The sequence below is a fragment of the Triticum dicoccoides genome, chromosome 3A, assembly GCF_002162155.2.
Source record: "Triticum dicoccoides isolate Atlit2015 ecotype Zavitan chromosome 3A, WEW_v2.0, whole genome shotgun sequence".
Lineage (NCBI taxonomy): Eukaryota > Viridiplantae > Streptophyta > Magnoliopsida > Poales > Poaceae > Triticum > Triticum dicoccoides.
Window position 1 is genome coordinate 356,700,523 of NC_041384.1, and position 22,340 is coordinate 356,722,862.

The window sequence follows — 22,340 nt, forward strand, 5'->3', positions numbered from 1 at the left end:
TATAGCCTTGTATTTCTTCTCCGATATTTGGGTTTTGTTTGGCCAACTTGATCTATTTATCTTGCAATGGGAAGAGGTGACCGGTAGTGGGTTCGATCTTACGGTGCTTGATCCTAGTGACAGAAAGGGAACCGACACGTATGTATCGTTGCTACTAAGGATAAAAAGACGAGATCTATATCTACCGCCATATAGATAAACAGATCTTGTCTACATCATGTCATCATTCTTATTGCATTACTCTGTTTTTCCATGAACTTAATACACTAGATGCATGCTGGATAGCGGTCGATGTGTGGAGTAATAGTAGTAGATGCAGGTAGGAGTTGGTCTACTAATCTTGGACGTGATGCCTATGTAATGATCATTGCCTAGATATCGTCATAATTATTTGAAGTTCTATCAATTGCCCAACAGTAATTTGTTTACCCACCATTTGTTATTTTTCTCGAGAGAAGCCACTAGTGAAACCTACGGCCCCCGGTCTTCTTTCTCATATATTTGCCTTGCAATCTACTTTTCCTTTGCATTTTTATTCAGATCTATTAAATCAAAAAATACAAAAATACCTTGATGTGTTTTATCTTTATTTATTTTATTTGGCGTTCGATCTATCAATCTACTACAATTTACCTCACGTCCGTTTGCCTATCTTGAGGCACCGTACCCCGGAAGGGATTGACAACCCCTTTAACACATGGGGTTGCCAGGTGTTGTTATTTGTGTGCAGGTGCTGCTTACGTTGTGTTGCTTGGTTCTCCTACTGGTTTGATACCTTGGTTTCATAATTGAGGGAAATACGTACTGTCGCTATGCTACATCATCCGTCCCTCTCTAGGGAAATACCGACGTAGTTCCAGCTACCATCAAGGAGAATTTCTGGCGCCGTTGCCGGGGAGGATCTTCCACATAACCAGGCTCCTAATCACAAATCTCATCTCCTTGCAATTTACATTATTTGCCATTTGCCTCTCGTTTTCCTCTCCCCCACTTCACAAAAATTTGTCGTTTTATTTTCCTCTCTTGTTCTGTTTGTTGTTTTCTTGCCGGATTTGTTTTTGAGTGCAATCTTGTTGTGTGGTCATCATGACTCAAGAGAACACCAAGTTATGTGATTTCTCAAATACCAATAACAATGATTTTATTGGCACTCCGCTTGCTCCTCCTGCCACTAGTGCGGATACTTGTGATATTAATACTGCTTTGCTGAATCTTGTTATGAAAGACCAATTTTTGGGTACTCCCAATGAGGATGTCGCGTCCAATCTTAATACCTTCGTGGAATTATGCGATATGCAAAAGAAAAAAGATGTGGACAATGATGTGGTCAAGATGAAATTATTTTCGTTCTCTTTGCGTGATTCAGCAAAAAATTGGTTCTCTTCTTTGCCTCGCAATAGTATCGATTCTTGGAATAAGTGCAAAGATGCTTTCATCACTAAGTATTTTCCTCCCACAAAAATTATTTCCCTTAGAACCCAGATCATGAATTTCAAGCAACTTGAACATGAGCATGTTGCGCAATCTTGGGAAAGGATGAAAATGATGCTAAGGAATTGCGCAACTCATGGGTTAAATATTTGGATGATCATACAAAAAAATTATGCGGGGTTGAATTTTGTTTCTCGTAATCTTTTAGATTCCACCGCGGGTGGTACTTTTATGGAAATTACTTTGGGTGAAGCCACCACATTTCTTGATAATATCATAACCGGGCTTTTAAATAGCGTCCGCTACCTCCGATATTGCATCCGCAATAGCGGTAGCGTCACCCTGCCGCTATTAGTTTAAGGTTGCGTTAGAAAATAGCGTGTTGTCATGATGCAGGCGCAATATCACTTGTTAGACCGCTATATCGTCCGCTATCCGCAATATCACCCGCTATATAAGTCCTTGTTGTTGTGTTGTGCAATTTATTTGGTAAGTGTGTCTTGCTTGCATGGTTGCACGACCAAATATTGTTCAATTATAGTTTATATTCTTATATAAATGATGATTTCTTAAATTAAGTGTCACATTTTTTTCAATGGCCTAGAAATATACACAACAATCTCAAATTTATGAGTGTTTTTTAAAAATTGGCTATGTGGACATAGCGCCCGCAATATCGCCCGCTATCCGCATTCCGCTACGCGGACCCTAATCCGCAACCAGTCCGCTATCCGCTATTTAAAAGCTTGATCATAACAAACTATTCACAATGGCATACCGAAAGAGCTCCTACTAGTAAAGAAGTTAATTCGGTTAAAGAAATTTCTTCTTTGAGTGATAAAGTTGATGCTCTTATGAAATTGGTTGCTAGTAAAAGTGCTCCTATTGATTTTAATGATATGCCTTTTTCTACTTTGGTTGAGCAAAATAGTGATGTCATTGATGTGAATTTTATTTCTCACAATAATTTCAACAAGAATGCTTATAGAGGAAATTTTAATCCTAGGCCTTTTCCTAGTAATTCCTCTAACAATTATGGTAATTCCTATGGAAATAAATCTTATAATAATAATAGGAACACCTCTGATCTTGAGAATAATATTAAAGAATTTATCAATACACAAAAAGTTTTCAACACTTCCATAGAAGAAAAGTTGAATAACATTGATGATTTGTCTAGAAGTGTTGATAGAATTGCTCATGATGTGGAAAATCTCAAGATGAAAATTTTTGTGCCTAAAGTAGATGAATCAATTAAATCTCTTTATGTTTCTATGGATTAAAGTAAGAAAAGAACTGCTATCCTTAGAGCTAAAAGAGAATTTTTAGAAAAAGCTTTTTCTAGTGATTATTCCTGCAAAAGTGATGAAGATCTTAAAATGATTGGTGTTTATTCTATTAATTCCTTGTTTGGTAAAGTTAAGAATGATAAAAAAGGGACTGGAGAAGAGTCAACTTTAGGTAGAAGGTGTCCCAATATTTCGAAGGGTGAAAATCTTGTTGAGAAAATTGATGAAAGTGAGTTTGGAGAGGTCAAAACTTTAGCTAGTGATGCACCCACTCTTTTTGATTACAAAGAATTTAATTATGATAGTTGCTCTTTGATCGATTTTATTTATTTGTTGCAATCGATGATGAATTCACCCCATGCTTATGAACAAAGTAAAGCTTTTACTAGACATATTGTTGATGCTATGATAAAAGCTTTGGAAGAAAAGTTGGAATTAATAGTATCAATTCCTAGAAAATTGCATGATGAATGGGAACCTACTATCAAAGTAAAGATTAAAAATTATGGGTGTTTTGCTTTGTGTGACTTGGGTGCTAGTGTTTCCACAATTCTGAAATCTTTATGTGATGTGCTTGGTCTTACCAATCTTGAAGAATGTTTTTTGAATTTACACTTGGCGGATTCTACTATTAAAAAGCCTATGGGAAGAATGAATGATGTTTTTATTCTTACAAATAGGAATTATGTGCCCATAGATTTTATTGTTCTTGATATTGATTTCAATCCGTCTTGTTCAATTATTCTTGGTAGACCGTTTTTATGCACTATCGGAGCCGTGATTGATATGAAAGAAGGCAATATTAAGTTCCAATTTCCTTCGAGGAAGGGTATGGAACAATATCCTAGAACAAGAATTAGGCCATCATTTGAATCTATCATGAGGGCATCTTATGGATCTCGAACTAAAGATGACAAAACTTAGATCCTTGCTTTATGCCTAGCTAAGGTCGTAAAACTATAGCGCTTGTTGGGAGGCAACCCAATGAATAAATTTTATTTTTGCTTTTTGCTTTATGTTCTTGAGTGTTAGAAAAATTATTCTACTGTTATTATTGTGTTTTTTATGTTTTAATTAGTGTTTGTCCCAAGTAAAGCCTTTAGGATCTTCTTGGGTGATAGTTGTTTGATCTTGCTGAAAAACAGAAACTTTTACGCTCACAAAATTAATTTTCATTTTTTACCAGAGAGCGATAAAATACCCATTCCACTTGAAGTAGATCAATATACAAATTTTCAGGCCGTCCTAATTTTTCGAAATTTTTGGAGTTACAGAAGTATTCGAAATAGTCAGATTGCTACACACTGTTCTGTTTTGACAGATTCTGTTTTCTTTGTGTTGTGTGCTTATTTTGATGGCTCTATAGTTTTCTTTGATGAGTCTTTGCCATAGAAAAGTTGGAATACAGTAGATATAATACAAAAACAAAGTATGAATTGGTTTGATACAGCACTTATAGTAGTGGTTTATTATTCTTATACTAACAGATCTCATGAAGTTTTTGTTGAGTTTTGTGTGATTGAAGTTTTCAAGTTTTGGGTTACCTTACGATGGATGAAGGAAGGATGTAAGAGCCTAAGCTTGGGGATGCCCCAGAATCCCAATCTATTATCCAAGAATGAGCAACCAACTAAGCTTGGGGATGCCCCCGAGTGGCATCCCCGCTTTCTTCCAACAACTATCGATATCTTACTCGAGACTATATTTTTATTCGTCACATGATATGTGTTTTGCTGGGAGAATCTTGTATGATATGTGTCTTTGCTTGTTTTATTTTGTGTTTTAAGTCATCAATCCTTGCTGGACACACCTATTTGAGAGAGCCAAAATTATATCATGACTTGTTAGAAATGCTCTCTATGCTTCACTTAAATCTTTTATGAGCTAGGACTTGCTCTAGTGCTTCACTTATATCTTTTTGAGCACGGTGTGCTTTGTTATTTTTGAAGAAACTCTCTTTTGCTTCACTTAAATTATTTTGAGAGAAAGAAAAAAAATTATGCTCATGATCTTCACTTATATTTGTTCGAGCTTATGAAAAGCAACACATGAAAATTAGTGCCAAAGTGATAGATATCCAAGAAGGATAAAGAAAAGAAAATGTCATGAAGATCATTGGACAAAATAAACTTGATTCTTAGTAATAGTTTTGATATATGATGATGTGATATGTGAGTCATCTTGATGAGTAATTATGCTTTAGTAAGAATATTGGTGTTAAGGTTTGTGATTCCCTATGCATGCAGAAAGTCAATAATCATGCAATGAAAACTATATCCTACTTGTGGTGCAATTCGGTGTTAATTATGCTTAATGCTTGCTTATGACATTATTCGTTTCTTGGTTGGTCGCTTCCCACTCTTTTTCTAGCCTTCATTTTGCACCAAGTATGATCACTACTTGTGCATCCAAATTCCTTTAAACCAGTTTTGCCATATGAGTCCACTATATCTACCTATATAGTGTATTCTCTTGCCGTTCTAAGCAAATCTGTATGTGCCATCTCTAATTTTCAAAATAAACTTCTCTTTTGTGTGTTTGTTTCGCTCGCGGAGCGGTGAAGGGTGGCTAATATTTTCCATGCTAGATGTGTTATTCTCAAGATGAGTGTTTATTCACTTGTCATTGCACGAGAGTAAGGCAAAGGTATTAGGGATGCCCAGCCCCGAAATGAAAAAAAAAGAATTTACTTTATGTTGTCAAATAATAAATTCCTTGGAAAGTGTTGGTATGGAGGGCATCCATGGATATGGTTAGCCTTCGAAAGTGAAAGTTATGGTGGAAAAAGGAATAAACTTTATTTTCTGTTTGGGAACCACCTATGGCATATCTAGCATGGAAAGTGTTGGGAACTCTAAGTCGTTTTCGTTGGTGGGATGGATACACCTCCCAAAATATTTTTATCTCTATTTTTTCGCTTTGAGATCTGGCACCTCTACAAATCCCTACTTCCCTCTACGGAGGGCCTTTCTTTTACTTTATGCAATTTTTATTTTTATTTTAATTTGAGTCTCCATCTTCTCTCATAAAAGCACCAACTAGGAGGCAATATGATCGTGCTCAAGTATTGAGTGTAGTTAATATTCGAGCATGTTTCATGAATGGATCAATGTTTGAGCATGATGGGCTACGGATAACTTATTTTAGCATTGATATTTTGAAAGACATGGTTACTTGTTGATATGCTTGAGTATCTAAATTATTATGTCAAAACTAGACTATTGCTTTGAATCACATAAAAGTCCAAATGTCCATGCCATAAAGAAAAGAATACGATATGACTTGATGAACAACACTCCACATCAAAAATTCTGTTTTTGTCACTTACCTACTCGAGGACGAGTAGGAGTTAAACTTGGGGATGCTGATACGTCTCCAATGTATCTATAATTTTTGATTGTTCCATGCTATTTTATTATAAATCTTGGATGTTTTATACTCACTTTATAGTCATTTTATATCATTTTTTGGTACTAACCTATTGACATAGTGCCAAGTGCCAGTTGTTGTTTTTTCCATGTTTTTTACATCGCAAAAAATCAATATCAAACGGAGTCTAAATGCCATGAAACTTTACGATGATTTTTTATGGGCCAGAAGAAAGGCAATGGGCCCTGGTTGCACCTTGAGGGTGCCCTGAGGGGGCACGAACCACCAGGGCGCGCCAGGAGGCCCAGGCACGCCCTGGTGGGTTCTGCCCACCTCGGGTGCCCCCCGGACCGCCTCTTTGCTCTATAAATACCACAATATTCCAGAAACCCTAAAAGCGTCGACGAAATATTCATCCAGTTGCCGCAGTGCAGAACCACCAGATCCAATCTAGACACCATCTCGGATGGGCTTCACCACCTCCATTGGTGCCTCTCTGATGATGCGTGAGTAGTTCTTGGTAGACCTTCGGGTCCGTAGTTAGTAGGTAGATGGCTTTCTCTCTCTCGCATAATTCTCAATACAATGGTCTCTTGGAGATCCATACGATGTAACTCTTTTTGCGGTGTGTTTGTTGGGCTCTGATGAACTTCGAGTTTATGATCAGTCATATATTTTTATATCCATGAAAGTTGTTTGAGTTTCTTTGATCTCTAGTATGCATGATCTCTTATAGCCTCGTATTTCTTCTCCGATATTTGGGTTTTGTTTGGCCAACTTGATCTATTTATCTTGCAATGGGAAGAGGTGCCCGGTAGTGGGTTCGATCTTATGGTGCTTGATCCCAGTGACAGAAAGGGAACCAACACGTATGTATCATTGCTACTAAAGATAAAAAGACGAGATCTATATCTACCGCCATATAGATAAACAGATCTTGTCTACATCATGTCATCGTTCTTATTGCATTACTCCGTTTTTCCATGAACTTAATACACTAGATGCATGCTGGATAGCGGTCGATGTGTGGAGTAATAGTAGTAGATGCAGGCAGGAGTCAGTCTACTAATCTTGGACATGATGCCTATGTAATGATCATTGCGTGGATATTGTCATATTTATTTAAGTTCTATTAATTGTCCAACAGTCATTTGTTTACCCACCGTTTGCTATTTTTCTCGAGAGAAGCCACTAGTGAAACCTACGGCCCCCAGGTCTTCTTTCTCATATATTTTCCTTGCGATCTACTTTTCCTTTGCATTTTTATTTAGATCTATTAAACCAAAAAATACAAAAATACCTTGCTTTCTTTTATCTTTATTTATTTTATTTGGCGTTCGATCTATCAATCTACTACAATTTACCTCATGTCCGTTTGCCTATCTTGAGGCGTCGTACCCCGGAAGGGATTGATAACCCCTTTAACATGTCGGGTTGCGAGTTGTTGTTATTTGTGTGCAGGTGCTGCTTACATTGTGTTGCTTGGTTCTCTTACTGGTTCGATACCTTGGTTTCATAACTGAGGGAAATACCTACCGTCGATGTGCTACATCATCCCTCCCTCTCCAGGGAAATACTGATGTAGTTCCAGCTACCATCACCCACCTCCTAGAAATAAGAGATATGATAAAAGAGATTATGTTGCTAGGAAACATGGTAGAGAGAGGGAACCATGGGTACAAAAACCTATGCCTTTTCCTATTAAGACGCAAAAAATCTAGAGATGAAGAGGCATTTAATCAATTTGGTGAATTACATAGACCACTTTTCCTTCATGTTATTTTGACCAATGCTATTAAAATGCCTCCTTATTTCATCGTAGGAATACTGGAGGTAGATGGAGATTGATGAGATTCATCATGTAACCGAGCTAATTTGTTAGGGCTTGATCCCTAGTATCCACTATGTTTTGAGATTGATGTTTCTATGACTTTTCTATGCTTAATGCTTGTCACCAGGGCTCGAGCGCCATGATTTCATATCTGAACACTCTATTTTTTCATGAATATATTTGTGTTCTTGATCCTATCTACAAGTTGTATGCACCTATTATCATTCTGAACCCTAGACCCCAAAGTGACAACAATTGGGATATCGACGGGGATGACTTTACCTTGAGGATCACATGTATTTACCGTGTGTTAATGCTTTATTCCGGTTCTCTATTAAAAGGAGCATCTTAATTACCCTCAATTTCCATTAGGATCTTGCTACCATGGTAGGGCAGGGCAAAAGATGTTGTGCAAGTTCTTACCGCAAACACGTACAACTATATATGAAATGCATGCCTACATTAGATTGATGAAATGGAGCTAGTTTTTTGTCCGTTACATATTGAATCTCATCTGAACAAAACCCACTATCTACTTCCATGCCTATACTTTCTACTACTACAGTTGCACTCTGCTACTACTTTGCAATCATGTTACTATTATTGATATCATATTTTCGTGCTATTAATAAATTGTTGCAAGCAAGTTATCTATCCAAGTGTGGTTTGCTACTTGTGCGCTGCATTGGGATTTTCCTGAAGATGAGAGGAGATGCAATGCAGTAGAGATAAGTATTTCCTTCAGTTAAGAACCAAGGTTATCAATCTAGTAGGAGAATCACACAAAGCCTCGTGAACAACACCTGCACACACAAAAGCAAATATTTGCACCCAAGGCAAACAACAGGGTTGGCAATCCCCTTGGCGGTTGCTTGCAAGGATAGATCTTGTAGTGGTAGATAGATAAATTGCAAAGATAAAATAAAATAAAAATTGCAACAACGTAATTTTGTGTTTTTATATATGATAAAAGTAGATCCAGGGCCATAGTTTTCACTAGAGGGCGCTTCTCTCTCGAACACATAGCATACAGTGGGTAGACAAATTACTGTTGGGCAATTGATAAAAAAGTGCATCGTTATGATGATATTCAAGGCAATGATCATGTATATAGGCATCACGTCCGAGACAAGTAGACCGACTCCTGCTTGCATCTACTACTAATACTCCACCCATCGACCGATATCCAGCATGCATCTAGGGTATTAAGTATAAAACAGAGTAACGCCTTAAGCAAGATGACATGATGTAGAAAAAGTAAACCCAGTCAATATGTATAAATCCAGTCATTTTACCCTTAATGGCAACAATACAAATAAGTGACTTGTCTCTTTCTGTCACTGGAATATAGAGCAGGGCAAGATTGAACCCATTACAAAGCACCTCTCCTAGTGAAGATAAATCAATCTAGTTGGCCAAACCAAACAGATAGATCAGAGAGCAATACAAAGCTATAATAATCATGCATAATAAATTTCAGAAAATACTCCATTGATATTCGTAAATATTCATATCATGAACCAACAATTCATTGGATTCCAACAAACACACCTCAAAAGAAGATTACATTGAATAGAACTCCAAGAACATTGAGGAGAACACTGTATTGAAGATCAAAGAGAGAGAAGCCATCTAGCTACTAGCTATGGAACCATAGGTCTGTGGTGAACTACTAACGCATCATTGGTGGGCGGCACGGATGATGTAGAAGCCCTCCATGATCGACCCCCCATTCGATAGAGTACCGGAAAAGGCCTCCATATGGGATTCCAGAAGAATGTAAACTTGCGGCGATGGAAAAAGTGTTTTGGGTGGCTCTCTGTTGGTTTCCCGATTTTAGAGAATTTATAGAGGTGTAATTAGGTCAGACGGAGCCACGAGGGGCCCATAAGGGAATAGGGCGCGCCCTCTTTCCTTGTCGTCTCCTCGTTTGCCTTCTGGTCTCCTCCCAAAGCTTCTAGGGTCTCTCTTGTCCAGAAAGAAATCATCAAAAAGTCTCGCAACGTTTGGACTCTGTTTGGTACTAATTTCCTGGAAAACCAAAAATAGGCAAAAAAAACAGCAACTAGCACTAGGCACTGGGTTAATAGGTTAGTCCCAGAAAATGATATAAAATAGCACAAAAGTTATATAAAACATCCAAGATTGATACTATAATAGCATGGAACAATAAAAATTATATATATGTTAGAGACATATCAAGCATCCCCAAGCTTAATTCCTGCTCCTCCTCGAGTAGGTAAATGATAAAAAAACAGAATTTTTGATGTGGGATGCTACCTAACATGTTCATAATGTAATCTTTATTTTAGGGTATAAATATTAAGATCTGAATGATTCAAAGCAATAATCTATAGTTTGATATAAAGAAATCAATACTTAGGCATACCAACAAACAATCATGCCTTTCAAAATAAAAATGCTAAAGAATGCTATCCCTACAAAATCATATAGCCTTGTCATGCTCCATCTTCTTAACATAAAATACAAATCATGTACAACCCCGATGACAAGCCAAGCAATTGGTTCATACTTTTTAATGCGCTTCAGCTTTTTCAACCCCCACGCAATACATGAGCATGAGCCATGGATATATCACTATGGGTGGAATAGAATGTGCTGATAGAGATTAATAAGGGGAAGACAAAAAAGAAAGATATTCTCACATTGATGCGGCTAATCAACAGGCTATGGAGATGCCCATCAATTGATGGCAATGCGAGGAGTAGGGATTGCCATGCAACGTATGCACTAAGAGATATAAGTGTATGAAAGCTTAAACTGAAAACTAAGTGGGTGTGCATCCAACTTGCTTGCTCATAAGACCTCGGGCATTTGAGGAAGCCCATCATCTGATATACAAGCCAAGTTTTATAATGAAAATTTCCCCTAGTATATGAAAGTGACAACATAGGAGACTTTCTATATGAAAAACATGGTGCTACTTTGAAGCACAAGTATGGAAAGGATAGTAACATTGTCCCTTCTATCTTTTTCTCTCATTTTTTTGTTGGGCTCTTTTTGGCCTGTCTTTTTTCTTTTTCTTTTATTTCCTCACTGGGACAATGCTCTAATAATGTTGATCATCACACTTCTATTTACTTACAACTCGATAAAACTGAAACATATGAATCTATATGAATGCCTCTAGTAGTGTACCATGATGTGCAATGATACTAGCATAACATGTATGATAATGATGAATGGTGGCTGAGCCACAAATACTATGTTAGCTATATGACCATGCAAAGCAATATGACAATGAAGGTGCATGTCATAATAACAGAACGATGGAAGTTACATGACAATATATCTTGGAATGTCTATGGAAATGCCATGATAGGTAGGTACGCTGGCTGTTTTGAGGAAGATATAAGGAGGCTTATGCGTGATAGAGTGTATCATATCACGGGGTTTAGATGCACCGACGAAGTTTGCACCGACTCTTGAGGTGAGAAAGGGCAATGCACGTTATCGAAGAGGCTAGCAAATTGTGTAAAGGTGAGAGTGTGTATAATCCATGGACTCATACTAGTCATAAAGAACTCACATACTTATTGCGAAAGTTTATTAGCCCTCGAAGCAAAGTACAACTATGCATGCCCCTAGGGGGAGGTTGGTAGGAGTTAACCATCGCGCACCCCCGACCCTCACGCAAAGGAAGACACCCAATAATAAATCGTGCTCCAAGTTCTTAGCATAACTAGAGACTATACGTGCATCCTTCGGGAATCACAAACCTTAACACCAATATTCTAGCTAAACCACAATTATTCACTGGTACCTCCCACATATTACCATCTCAATATCGCAAAACTATTGCAAGAAATGAAACTTATCATATTCAGTGATCTACATGAAAGTTTTTATTATATCCCTCTTGAATACCTATCATATTAGGACCAGTTTCATAACACATGCATATTGCCATTATTATTTATGAGAGTGCAACTATTTCTTTAAAATATAACCATTGTTGTGCTCTAAAAGATATAAGTGAAGCACTAGAGCAACTCCCTAGCTCAAAAGATATAAGTGAAGCACATAGAGTGTTGTAACAAATCGCGAATAAATGTGTGTCCTTCTCAAAAGGTGTGTGCAGCAAACAATGATTGTGGCAAACTAAAATAAAACAAAGCAAATACCACTATAATACAAGACGCTCCAAGCAAAACTCATATCATGTGATGAATAAAAATATAGATCAAGTAATATACCGATGGATGCTTGGTTCTCCTTGAATATTACCTTGGGGTTCCTTTGGCATCCCCAATCTTAGGGTCTTGCCGCTCCTTATTCCTTCATCCATCGTAATCTCACCCAAAACTTGAAAACTTCAGCACACAAAACTCAACAGAAACCTCGTGGGATCCGTTAGTATAACAAGGAAATCATAAACTTTAGGTACTGTTATAAACTCATTCATATTGTATTATTGCATAATACCTACTGTATTCTAACTTTTCCATGACTTATGCCCCCCGATATAATCCATAGCATCATTAAAGCAAGCAAACTATGCAACAAAAATAGAATGGATCAAAAACAGAATAATCTATATTGATCTGAACAAACGCAATACTTCTGTGACTCCAAAAGGTGGCCATGCGGCTCTAGCACTCCATTTGCCCTGGGAAGCCCATCAAGTGGGCCCGCGACTCTAGCTCTGATACCAATTGTTCGGTCTCATGCCCAGCTCCCAACATCCGGTCGTTGTTCAGACATTTTTTATGTGCATTAGACACACCACTACTACTAGTAGATAGCCCACTACATCCTAAAAGACTAGCCTAAAGGGAGTGTGGAACTCTCCCATATAAGATGGTCCAAACATCCACCCGTAACCGAGGTAGGACTAAAGTCACTAGCAACGCCCAATGGCCAATAGTCTATAAGATATTTTTTGCGTGGCAGTTCAAGTTGGTTGCCACCCACTTGAAATATTTTTTGCACAAATGAGCGAACCATTGGCTAACTTTTCATGTGGGACTTGGTAATACGAACTTGATTGGGATTCACACATATGGACTAGTTCTGCCAATTTCAGTGTTGAGAACAAATCTAACAGTGCAACCAGTATATCTGGTTCAACATGCATACTTGGAGGTTGGTTACAACAGTTGTTCTGACAAGGTCAAACAATTTTAGTGTAGGCATGTGCTTGAGACAGACTCCATTGCTCATGTTGTTGAAGAAACACTTTTAACTGTCAGGGAGATGTTCACCTACTGGACACTATAAGAAGAAAACTTATGTTTCAATCTTCAAAATTGGACAACTTTCTTTTGGCAAATTCAGAGTTGGACAACTGATATACATTAGAAGCCACAATATGCGTTTTTCAATTCTAAAATGCACTCCCATGACATTCTCGCCCCCTAAAATGCGACAATATGTGATGTCACATTTTAGATGGACGAAACGTACAAGAGGGAGGTCGTCGATAAAAAATGCATTAGGCCGATGCCTTCTCCTTCCTCCATTTCTTTGATTTGCCATCTCGTGTTTTGTTGTTCCTATCCCAAACTTTGATTCTTCTATTACTCATCCACGTTCTCTTTTTATATTTCGGGTGTATTGTTGTGTTCTCAACCCAATCATATCCTGGGACATGACACCTTTGCTTTCTCCTACAAACCTCTAAGCCTCAGGTATGTTTTCTTCGCTTGTTCTTTCCATGTTGAGATTCACTTCATGCTCAGCTACTACAACCATGAATGTACTAGATCTAGTGCGGATTTCAAACATGCTCATTTTTTTTATAAAGGGCACTATTATTAACTCAACAAGTAGCATTAGGAGGATACAAATCGAATTAAGCGACACCTAGCCTCTGCATAGCTAGGATGCACATAGCCGTAGGCAACATGATAGAGGCAAAGGTGTCCCGTCTTTCGATGAGATGGTGACTATCGTTATAGAGGAAGTCGACTTTGACGATCCGACTACGAACGTGCGAGGACGTCGCGCCTTAGCAATCGCTAAACCAACTCCGAGGGGTTATTGACCACGCCGGAGCACGATCAACCTGATCACGAGGGCATGTTTCCTGCGAGCAAACGAAGAACAAGCAAGAAACTGAGATTGCAATCTGGATATTGTGAATATAAGATGAAAGCTTTATTGATCAAGGTGGGGTTCTGTGACGTCTTGGTCTGGTCGTTGGACACAAACGAAGTACGCGAAGTTGCAGCTATGGCGAACTTTTAATCTAAACAAAACTCTAACTCTTGTTTCCCACACATACGAATTCTAAAAACAACATATACTTAAATATTTTGAAAATACATGGGCCTGACCCAATACTAAGGTGACGCAGCACCTAAAATAGCCTCTAGATGAAATTTATAAAGTGGCATCTTGTATATTTCGTCCAAGGCATCATGCACTACTTATGGTGGCTTCAAATTCCTGAAATCATCACTTGTAACTCCGTTTTGGATCCCCTTGCGCATGCCATCATCTCCACGCTTGAACTTGTTTCAAGGTTCATCTTTCTTGTCCAAGCTAGGCCCTTCATTTGTAAGCAAGACAAATGTATCCAATTTAGGCAGCATCATATTCTCATGAACATTAGAATCGTTACCAAGAAACAAATGTACCTGATAATTCAATTGGCGTACGCGAGCTCTAGTAATTGGTCCAGTATGTATAGCAACAGGGGTTGTGAGTGTAACAATGATATTGATGTCCTCATCACAACAAGTCAAACATAAAAAGAAAATAAAACAACATAATTAGTAAAGTTATATTCAACACTATGCCTATATCAAAGAAGACACTATGCCTATATCAAAGAAGATGGACTGATCCAGAGATTGTGCTGCCACCCATGTTCAGTAAAAGAACTCCATGGCCACCTATTCCAATTGTATACATGTTGCTTGAACAGAGGTTGATATTCCGTTTGGTGCAGCATCGGCCACTTACAGAGACAGTGCATACAACCATGTTCATGCTATCACAAAATAAATTATCATGCGGCAAAAATTTAGAAGTGTCGCATTTTAGAAAGGAGTGATGGTATCAAATGTTGTTGGTCGCGTGCCAAATTTTAAGGTTTTATATCCCCAATAAAACGGGAAAGAGAAAAGGAAAGTTTAGACGGGCGTCTCACAGGTCCCTATTGTAGTACGCTGCCAGATAGCAGCTGGAGCACAAGTTTCTCTTCTTCTTTTCATCAGTCCAGATACCACTAAACAGTTTAATCAGGAAACTAATTACCTATAAGGATGTACATACATATTTGCAGCTGGAGCCGAAGATGTGAAAATGTACACCCCCGACCTTAACTAGGCCTATTGCAAAGTGAGAAGCGATGAAATCCAAATTCCTACTGATACAGCCCCTACAGTCGCAACTGCTTGACTTAGCTCCAACAACACGTTTGGCCTTGGAACGGGCAACTCCTGCCAGTTTGTCCTCCTGCCAGGAAAAAATAAATAAATTATAGGAATATAAGCCAAGAGATGGTCAATTAGGCTAGGCATGAAAGACCACGAATAACAAAATGGTATAAACAAATTTCATGTCAAAAGGTTTAAGAACCAGTACCCCAAGTCAGCTATGACTATGCTAATATTGTCTTGTGACCGCCGATCCTGTAATCATTTTTTTAAAGGAAAATCAGAACATAGTTTATTCTAAGGAGGTTTAATAAACGCTGAATATAAAGGTGGAAAGGAAACAATGAATGGAAGATATGAAGGTGGCAAACAACAATACCAGAGCTTTCTCCCCAAGCGCCTCACAGGCCCGCTACAAACAGATGAGAAATAAGCAAGCATACAAAAATGTACTGTACTGTAAAAGGCATATAGTGAGTATCATTTATTTAAGCAGAGAGAGACTGCATACCTGGACATCTCCATGTTGACATAGTTGATCTCTGACAAAAGCTACAGCTTCAGTGCTGTAGAATACGGTCAGCTATATTGGTCATTATGTTAAACAGATAACTAAAGCTCTTTACGAGGTCGAAAAAAATGACAAACTCAAGGCTGTACAACTAAAAACATGGAGAACAAAAAATGACGTGGATTTACCTTTTAATGTAATCCCAAAGGCCATCGGTTGCTACCAAAACAAATTCCGCATCTGGTCCAAGCTCCACCAGAGATACGTCAGGTGAAGAGATTATTAGATCCCCTTTAAATTTTATTCTGCACATAAGAGGTTGCATAATCATAAAAAGTTAACGTACAGTACACCATCTACCAAAAGTGCTGTAAACCATATGTCGGTAAAACAAACCCTGGATCTGTTGCCTAAACTGTGCACAGGCACGGGAACAAGATCAAGGCTCCAACCCAAGCCAGAGTACAAGGAACCAAAAACTTAAAAGGACCAACATGCAGATCAAGAGGACCAAGATCAAGCCAGAGAATCAAGATACCATCAAAAAAATGCCTCCTTTGCCAGGCAGGCGAGTTCGACAAGGACGGAACCACCTCCAAAAGAAGATGTCCAAGGCATCCCGGCAGGGCCTACCGGGACTTGCGAAAGCAGAACCACCTCACCAACTACTCCGCCATGACCCACATCGTCAATCAGTGCGGTGTCAAGCCGCAAAATGACTAAGTGGCAGCCATCCGTCACATGGCAGCCTCGTTCTACAGATGATGCCTACAGATGACACCCGTCCTGCGACGTGTCAATCAAGCAGGCGTGGAGCTGGCGAGATAGCCCGACAAGGCTTGCCGGGCTCCCAATAACGTGACGATTCGATTGAATATGCATTTAATGCGCCTTGTCAGTCTGCAGAGTTAGGTATGATAGCACTGTTTGCTATCTTATCAGTGCATAATGACTACTTTGGCATTGTGGTAGCCCCTTAATCTATAAAAAAAGACCCATAGCAACCGTAGAGGAGGTTAGAAGGTTGGATAACTCACACCCCCATACGCGCGTAGCCACTGCCGCCCTTGCCAGGCAAGTGTACTATGCTCCACCACGACCACTCTTCCACCATCAATCCACCAAAGCAAGAGTAGGGTTTTACGCCTCACGGCAGCCTGAACCTGGATAAATTGCTCGTGTGGTCCCTGCCGCGCTGCCCCACGCTCGTCTGCTCTTTGTGCAACGCGATGTCCCCCCTGCCGAACCAGCAAGGGGCTCTGGCCCCATAGGAGGCCGTGGTTTTCCGCCACATCTTTGACGCGCCAGGTAGGGGGACCACTTGCTCGAACCTGAAGACGTGTGCAGCCCGTCATCTTCATCACCATCTTCACCTCCGGCGGCGCCATCGACAATGGCGCCCAAGAAGAAATCCGATGCTTCAGCTCATCCATCCACCTCGAAGGCTACGCTGCCCGCAGCTTCTGGTGCCACGGGGGCCGCGGAGGCGCGCGAGGGCATGGACGCTGCTGGGGACGTGGTCGGAGCAGGAGGCATCGTCACCACTTCTCCCGCGGCCGACGTAGGAGCGGAAGGCATCGGAGGAGAACAGCACCAGCAACGCCCCGATGGCTACGCTCCGCAAGATACGGGTGAGGGGGTTACTCCGCCCGCGCCCCCTTCTCTCGCCGACGGGCATAGTTGTAGCGACGGCGCTCGATCCGGGGCGAATCGCCGCCCTCCGGCCGCACCCACCACGACAGTGACCGCCGCACGCACCTCCCCCGGGACGGGTCGACCAAGTTGTTGCGCCCAACAGAGCCGCTGGCCCTCGAGCGCCTTCGCCGCACCCCCCACGCCATCCAGGTGACCGCTCCACAGCAGCGGAGACGCGGTGCTGCCACCGTTGCAACCGTCAAGAGCCAAGTGACGATGCGATCTACTTCATCATCACCCATGCCAAGCACAGCCGCAGAGGCCATGGCGCGGGCTCAGCTGCTGCTGAGGTTTCCGCCAGCGGCCGAGCAGATGGACGAATGGCGTGCCACCATCCAAAGTCTGATCGATTTCGCCGAAGGTTGGGGCTCGCAGCGAGCTGGCCCGCCACGGCCTCCCCAAGCGATGACGACGGCTCGAGCTGCTGGCCGTACGGAAGGGGCCACCCCCACGGTGCAATCCCCGCAACGGCAGCCAGCGCGAGCACAGCAGAATCAAGACCCCGACGACGTCTCGATGGCCTCTTCTGACCCTCGAGCACGTCCAGGCCAACGACGAGCCCCAAAGGACAGGCGGAGGGGAGACACGTGCGTCGTTGTTGAACAACGCCGCGACGACCCCCGCCGGACTGATGGGTGCGACGGCCCCGACGTCGACGAACCAACCTCCCCCGGGACGGGTCGACCAAGTTGTTGCGCCCAACAGAGCCGCTGGCCCTCGAGCGCCTTCGCCGCACCCCCCACGCCATCCAGGTGACCGCTCCACAGCAGCGGAGACGCGGTGCTGCCGCCGTTGCAACCGTCAAGAGCCGAGTGACGATGCGATCTACTTCATCATCACCCATGCCAAGCACAGCCGCAAAGGCCATGGCGCGGGCTCAGCTACTGCTGAGGTTTCCGCCAGCGGCCGAGCAGATGGACGAATGGCGTGCCACCATCCAAAGTCTGCTCGATTTCGCCGAAGGTTGGGGCTCGTAGCGAGCTGGCACGCCATGGCCTCCCCAAGCGATGACGACGGCTCGAACTGCTGGCCGTACGAAAGGGGCCACCCCCACGGTGCAATCCCCGCAACGGCAGCCAGCGCGAACACAGCAGAATCAAAGACCCCGACGACGTCTCGATGGCCTCTTCTGACCCTCGAGCACGTCCAGGCCAACGACGAGCCCCAAAGGACAGGCGGAGGGGAGACACGCGCATCGTTGTTGAACAACGCCGCGACGACCCCCGCCGGACTGATGGGTGCGACGGCCCCGACGTCGACGAACCCGCGCTCGGGGTTGGCGGGTGCCTACCTTTCGAGGTTGGGTGCTGTAACGCCCCGGACACACCTGCCGGTGGTCGTTACTCCTGGCGGGATCTAGACTGGCCCCAGAGATCAATACTAGTCTTTTCTGCGCACTTTGTCCTCACTCGTGCGCGCCCGGGAGCAACTTCCCGGTCGGTCACCCATCCTGACACTACTCCAAGCTGAGCATGCTTAACTTTGGAGTTCTGTCCGAATGGGCTCCCAGAAAAAAAGGAATTCCTTATTGATATGAGTAGTCTATCATCCCTAATAAGCCAGGCCATCACATACACCCCCACTCAGAGGAACCGACGTCCTCGTCGGGCCACAGGAACGTTCCCTCTTGGCACATACGTCTATGCATCCAGTCCGGTACATGTACCATGCCGTGTGCCACGACGGGTCACAAACGTCATGAACAACATGACCGCGCACCTGTCCGCAAACACCCGTGTAACTGCGAGGGTCGGCTCTGATACCAACTTGTAACGCCCCGGACACACCCGCCGGTGGTCGTTACTCCTGGCAGGATCTAGACTGGCCCCACAGATCAATACTAGTCTTTTCTGCGCACTTTGTCCTCACTCGTGCGCACCCGGGAGCAACTTCCCGGTCGGTCACCCATCCTGACACTACTCCAAGCTGAGCACGCTTAACTTTGGAGTTCTGTCCGAATGGGCTACCAGAAAAAAAGGAATTCCTTATTAATATGAGTAGTCTATCATCCCTAATAAGCCAGGCCATCACAGGTGCCCTGCCATCACTCGTGAGTTGCGGCGAGTCCGTTCGCCGTCCGTTCGCATGTTCAAGCCCGAGATACCTAAGTACGATGGGAGGCTGAACCCGGCAGAGTTCCTGAGCATCTACACCATCCCTGTTCAGGCTGCCGGGGGAAGAGATGAGAAGGTGTTCGCCAATTACTTCCCTTTGGCTCTCAAGTCCAATGTGAGGTCTTGGTTGATGCACCTACCAGATAACTCCATTTCATCGTGGGCCGACATGTGTCATGAGTTCATTGGCGCCTTCACCGGCAGCCATCAAGAGCCAGGCCGACCCAGCGACCTGCAGCTTCTCCATCAGAAGAAAGGAGAAACCCTCCGTAAGTATTTACAAAGATTCAGCAAAGTTCATAGGAACATCCCAAATATCCATCCGGCAACTGTGATAGTTGCCTTCCAATCCAATGTGCGCAACCGCCGGATTTGTTCCAAGATGAACGTGCGGTTGCCCAAGACTGTGAAGGAGCTATACACATTGGTGGATAAGTGTGCTCGGATGGAGGAGGGAAGGAAGTTGCCCGGAGAGGAAGATTGCACCAATATTGATTCAGAGGATGATGATGAATCAACCAGTAAGAGGAAGAGCAAGAAGCGCAGTAAGAAGCGGAAGGATAAGGTAGTGATGATTGTTAAAGGATCGGGTACACCTAATACCGGCAAGAAGGCCAAAGCTGAGGCCCCCATCAAGAAAGCTGTCGTGTGCGCTGACTGCCGGGAGGCCGCGGCTGCCGAGAAAGCTGGGAAAGGTGATGGGTCGTATTGCAAGATTCATCGGACCAAAGGCCACGACCTTCAAGAGTGTTATCAAGTTGAGCAGCAAGTCAATAGACAGAGAGCAGAGTATGAGAAGCTTGCCAAGGAAAAGGGACAAAATGTTGCTGGCGGTAAAGGCCGAGGCGGTGAAGTAAATCGCCTCGGCAAACCCGTTTGAAACCAAAGAAAATCCGCCAGAGGTCGAGAGAAGGAAGTTTGTGATGATGAGAGTGATGGAGGGGGTGAAGAGGAAACCAGTGAACAGGAATTTCAAAAGGCCACTGACGCCCTGTGCATTGACGAGGGTGCATCTTTGCACACCTCCCACCGCTAGCTCAAGCGGTGGGCACAGGAAGTCAATGTCGTGGAACTAGCGTCTGGGGTCCGGAAGCCGCTCAAATGGTCACGCACGCCTGTCATCTTTGAGGAAGAGGACCATCCTAGCCACACCACAGCAGCAGGATGTTTGTCTTTGTTGGTCTCTCCGACAATCCGCAACCTCAAGGTCACAAAAATGTTGGTGGACGGCGGGGCCGGGTTGAATCTGATCTCCCCAGCAGTCATTAAAAGACTTCAGATAGCAGAAGAATAGCTAGAAGTTACCGGCACGTTTCAAGGAGTTAATCCCGGCAGGAGTCATCCTAACGAAAAGATCACGTTGCCGGCGACGTTTGGGGAAGAGCTGAACTATCGGACTGAAAAAATTGTGTTTGATGTGGTTGACCTCCCCTACCGTACAATGGGATTCTTGGACGCCCAGCCCTGACCAAATTCATGACGGCATCCCACTATTCCTACAACACCTTGAAGATGCCTGGGCCAATGGAAGTCCTTACCATCCCATCAGATGAGAAAGATGCAATCATTTGCGTAGACAAGATGTACCAGAACGCAGTTGCGGCAGAGGCAGCGGCAACGGCAGTTCCCGCCAAAGAGGAGAGAGAAAAGAAGAAGGGTTGTAGGGACTCCAGCAAAGAGTCCGGAAAGCGTGCCCCCACCGAGAGCACGGCACCCGTTGACGACGTGCCGGAGTGTTCCAACAGCAAGAGATCCAAGGTCACTACTCCCCAAGTGAAGATCCCGGCAGGGCTGGCTGGCGTTGATGGTACTTTCACTATCAACGCCACCCTCGATGACAAATAGGAAAGCGCGCTTGTTGCCTTCCTGCGGTGAGTATTGATGTGTTTGTCTGGCAACCATCTGATATCCCCGGTGTTCCCAGGGAGATAATCGAGCATCACCATGTTGTCATGCCCGACCTGTCAAGCAGAAAGTCCAGAGGCATGCCTTGAAAAGGCAGCAGTTTATTGCAGAAGAAATCAAGAAACTTGAAGCAGCTGGTTTGGTCGGAATTGTGCTACACCCCACGTGGTTGACAAATCCAGTGGTAGTCCGAAAGGCTAAGGGAAGTGGAGGCTTTGCATAGATTTCACAAGTCTCAACAAAGCTTGCCCGAAGGACCCATTTTCCTTGCCGCGCATTGATCAGATTGTGGATTCAACTTCAGGTTGCGATTTGCTCTCCTTTTTGGATGCATATTCTGGGTATCACCAGATCTTCATGTCCAAGGAAGACGAAGAGAAGACGTCGTTCATCACTCCATGTGGTACATACTGTTTTGTCCGCATGCCATTCGGATTAAACAGTGTCGGGTCCATTCTTGCAAGAGCACTCCAAATTGTTTTTGAGCCACAACTGCACAGAAACATTGAGACGTATATGGATGATATTGTGGTCAAAACCAAGGATAGAACCACACTTATTCAGGATTTGGAAGAGACATTTGCTAATCTGCGCAAGATCAACTTGAAGCTCAACCCAGAGAAGTGTGTGTTTGGCGTTCCCTCCGGCAAGCTGCTTGGGTTCTTTATGCCCCACCGGGGGATCGAAACCAACCCCGACAAGATTAAAGCTATCGAGCTGATCCAAGTGCCAAGGACAGTCAAGGATGTGAGGCACCTGACAGGATGCGTTGCCGCGCTAAGCAGATTCATTTCCAAGTCTACCGAGCGTGCCCTGACGTTCTTCAAAATCTTGAAGAAGGCAAGGCCC

At 43.0% G+C, this 22,340-nt stretch overlaps 1 protein-coding gene and 1 long non-coding RNA gene across 3 annotated transcripts in view; both read right to left on the bottom strand.

Annotated features, from left to right (window-relative positions):
- Positions 1 to 14,930: 14,930 nt before the first annotated feature.
- LOC119268186 (probable protein phosphatase 2C 5) overlaps positions 14,931 to 22,340 on the bottom strand; it is a 31,752-nt gene continuing 24,342 nt past the window's right edge. For both annotated transcript variants that reach the window (XM_037549759.1, XM_037549760.1), the window contains exons 7-11: positions 15,966 to 16,082; positions 15,778 to 15,832; positions 15,646 to 15,678; positions 15,475 to 15,521; positions 14,931 to 15,345 (exon numbers count right to left, since the gene is read on the bottom strand). In XM_037549759.1, coding sequence (XP_037405656.1) covers positions 15,219 to 15,345; positions 15,475 to 15,521; positions 15,646 to 15,678; positions 15,778 to 15,832; positions 15,966 to 16,082 — 379 coding nt within the window. In that variant the 3' untranslated portion in view covers positions 14,931 to 15,218. The remainder of the gene's footprint in view (positions 15,346 to 15,474; positions 15,522 to 15,645; positions 15,679 to 15,777; positions 15,833 to 15,965; positions 16,083 to 22,340) is intronic.
- LOC119268187 lies at positions 17,307 to 18,858 on the bottom strand. Its single transcript, XR_005132971.1, has 2 exons — positions 18,138 to 18,858; positions 17,307 to 17,535 (listed from the first exon to the last, which is right to left on the bottom strand). It is a non-coding gene; the product is annotated as an uncharacterized LOC119268187 (long non-coding RNA).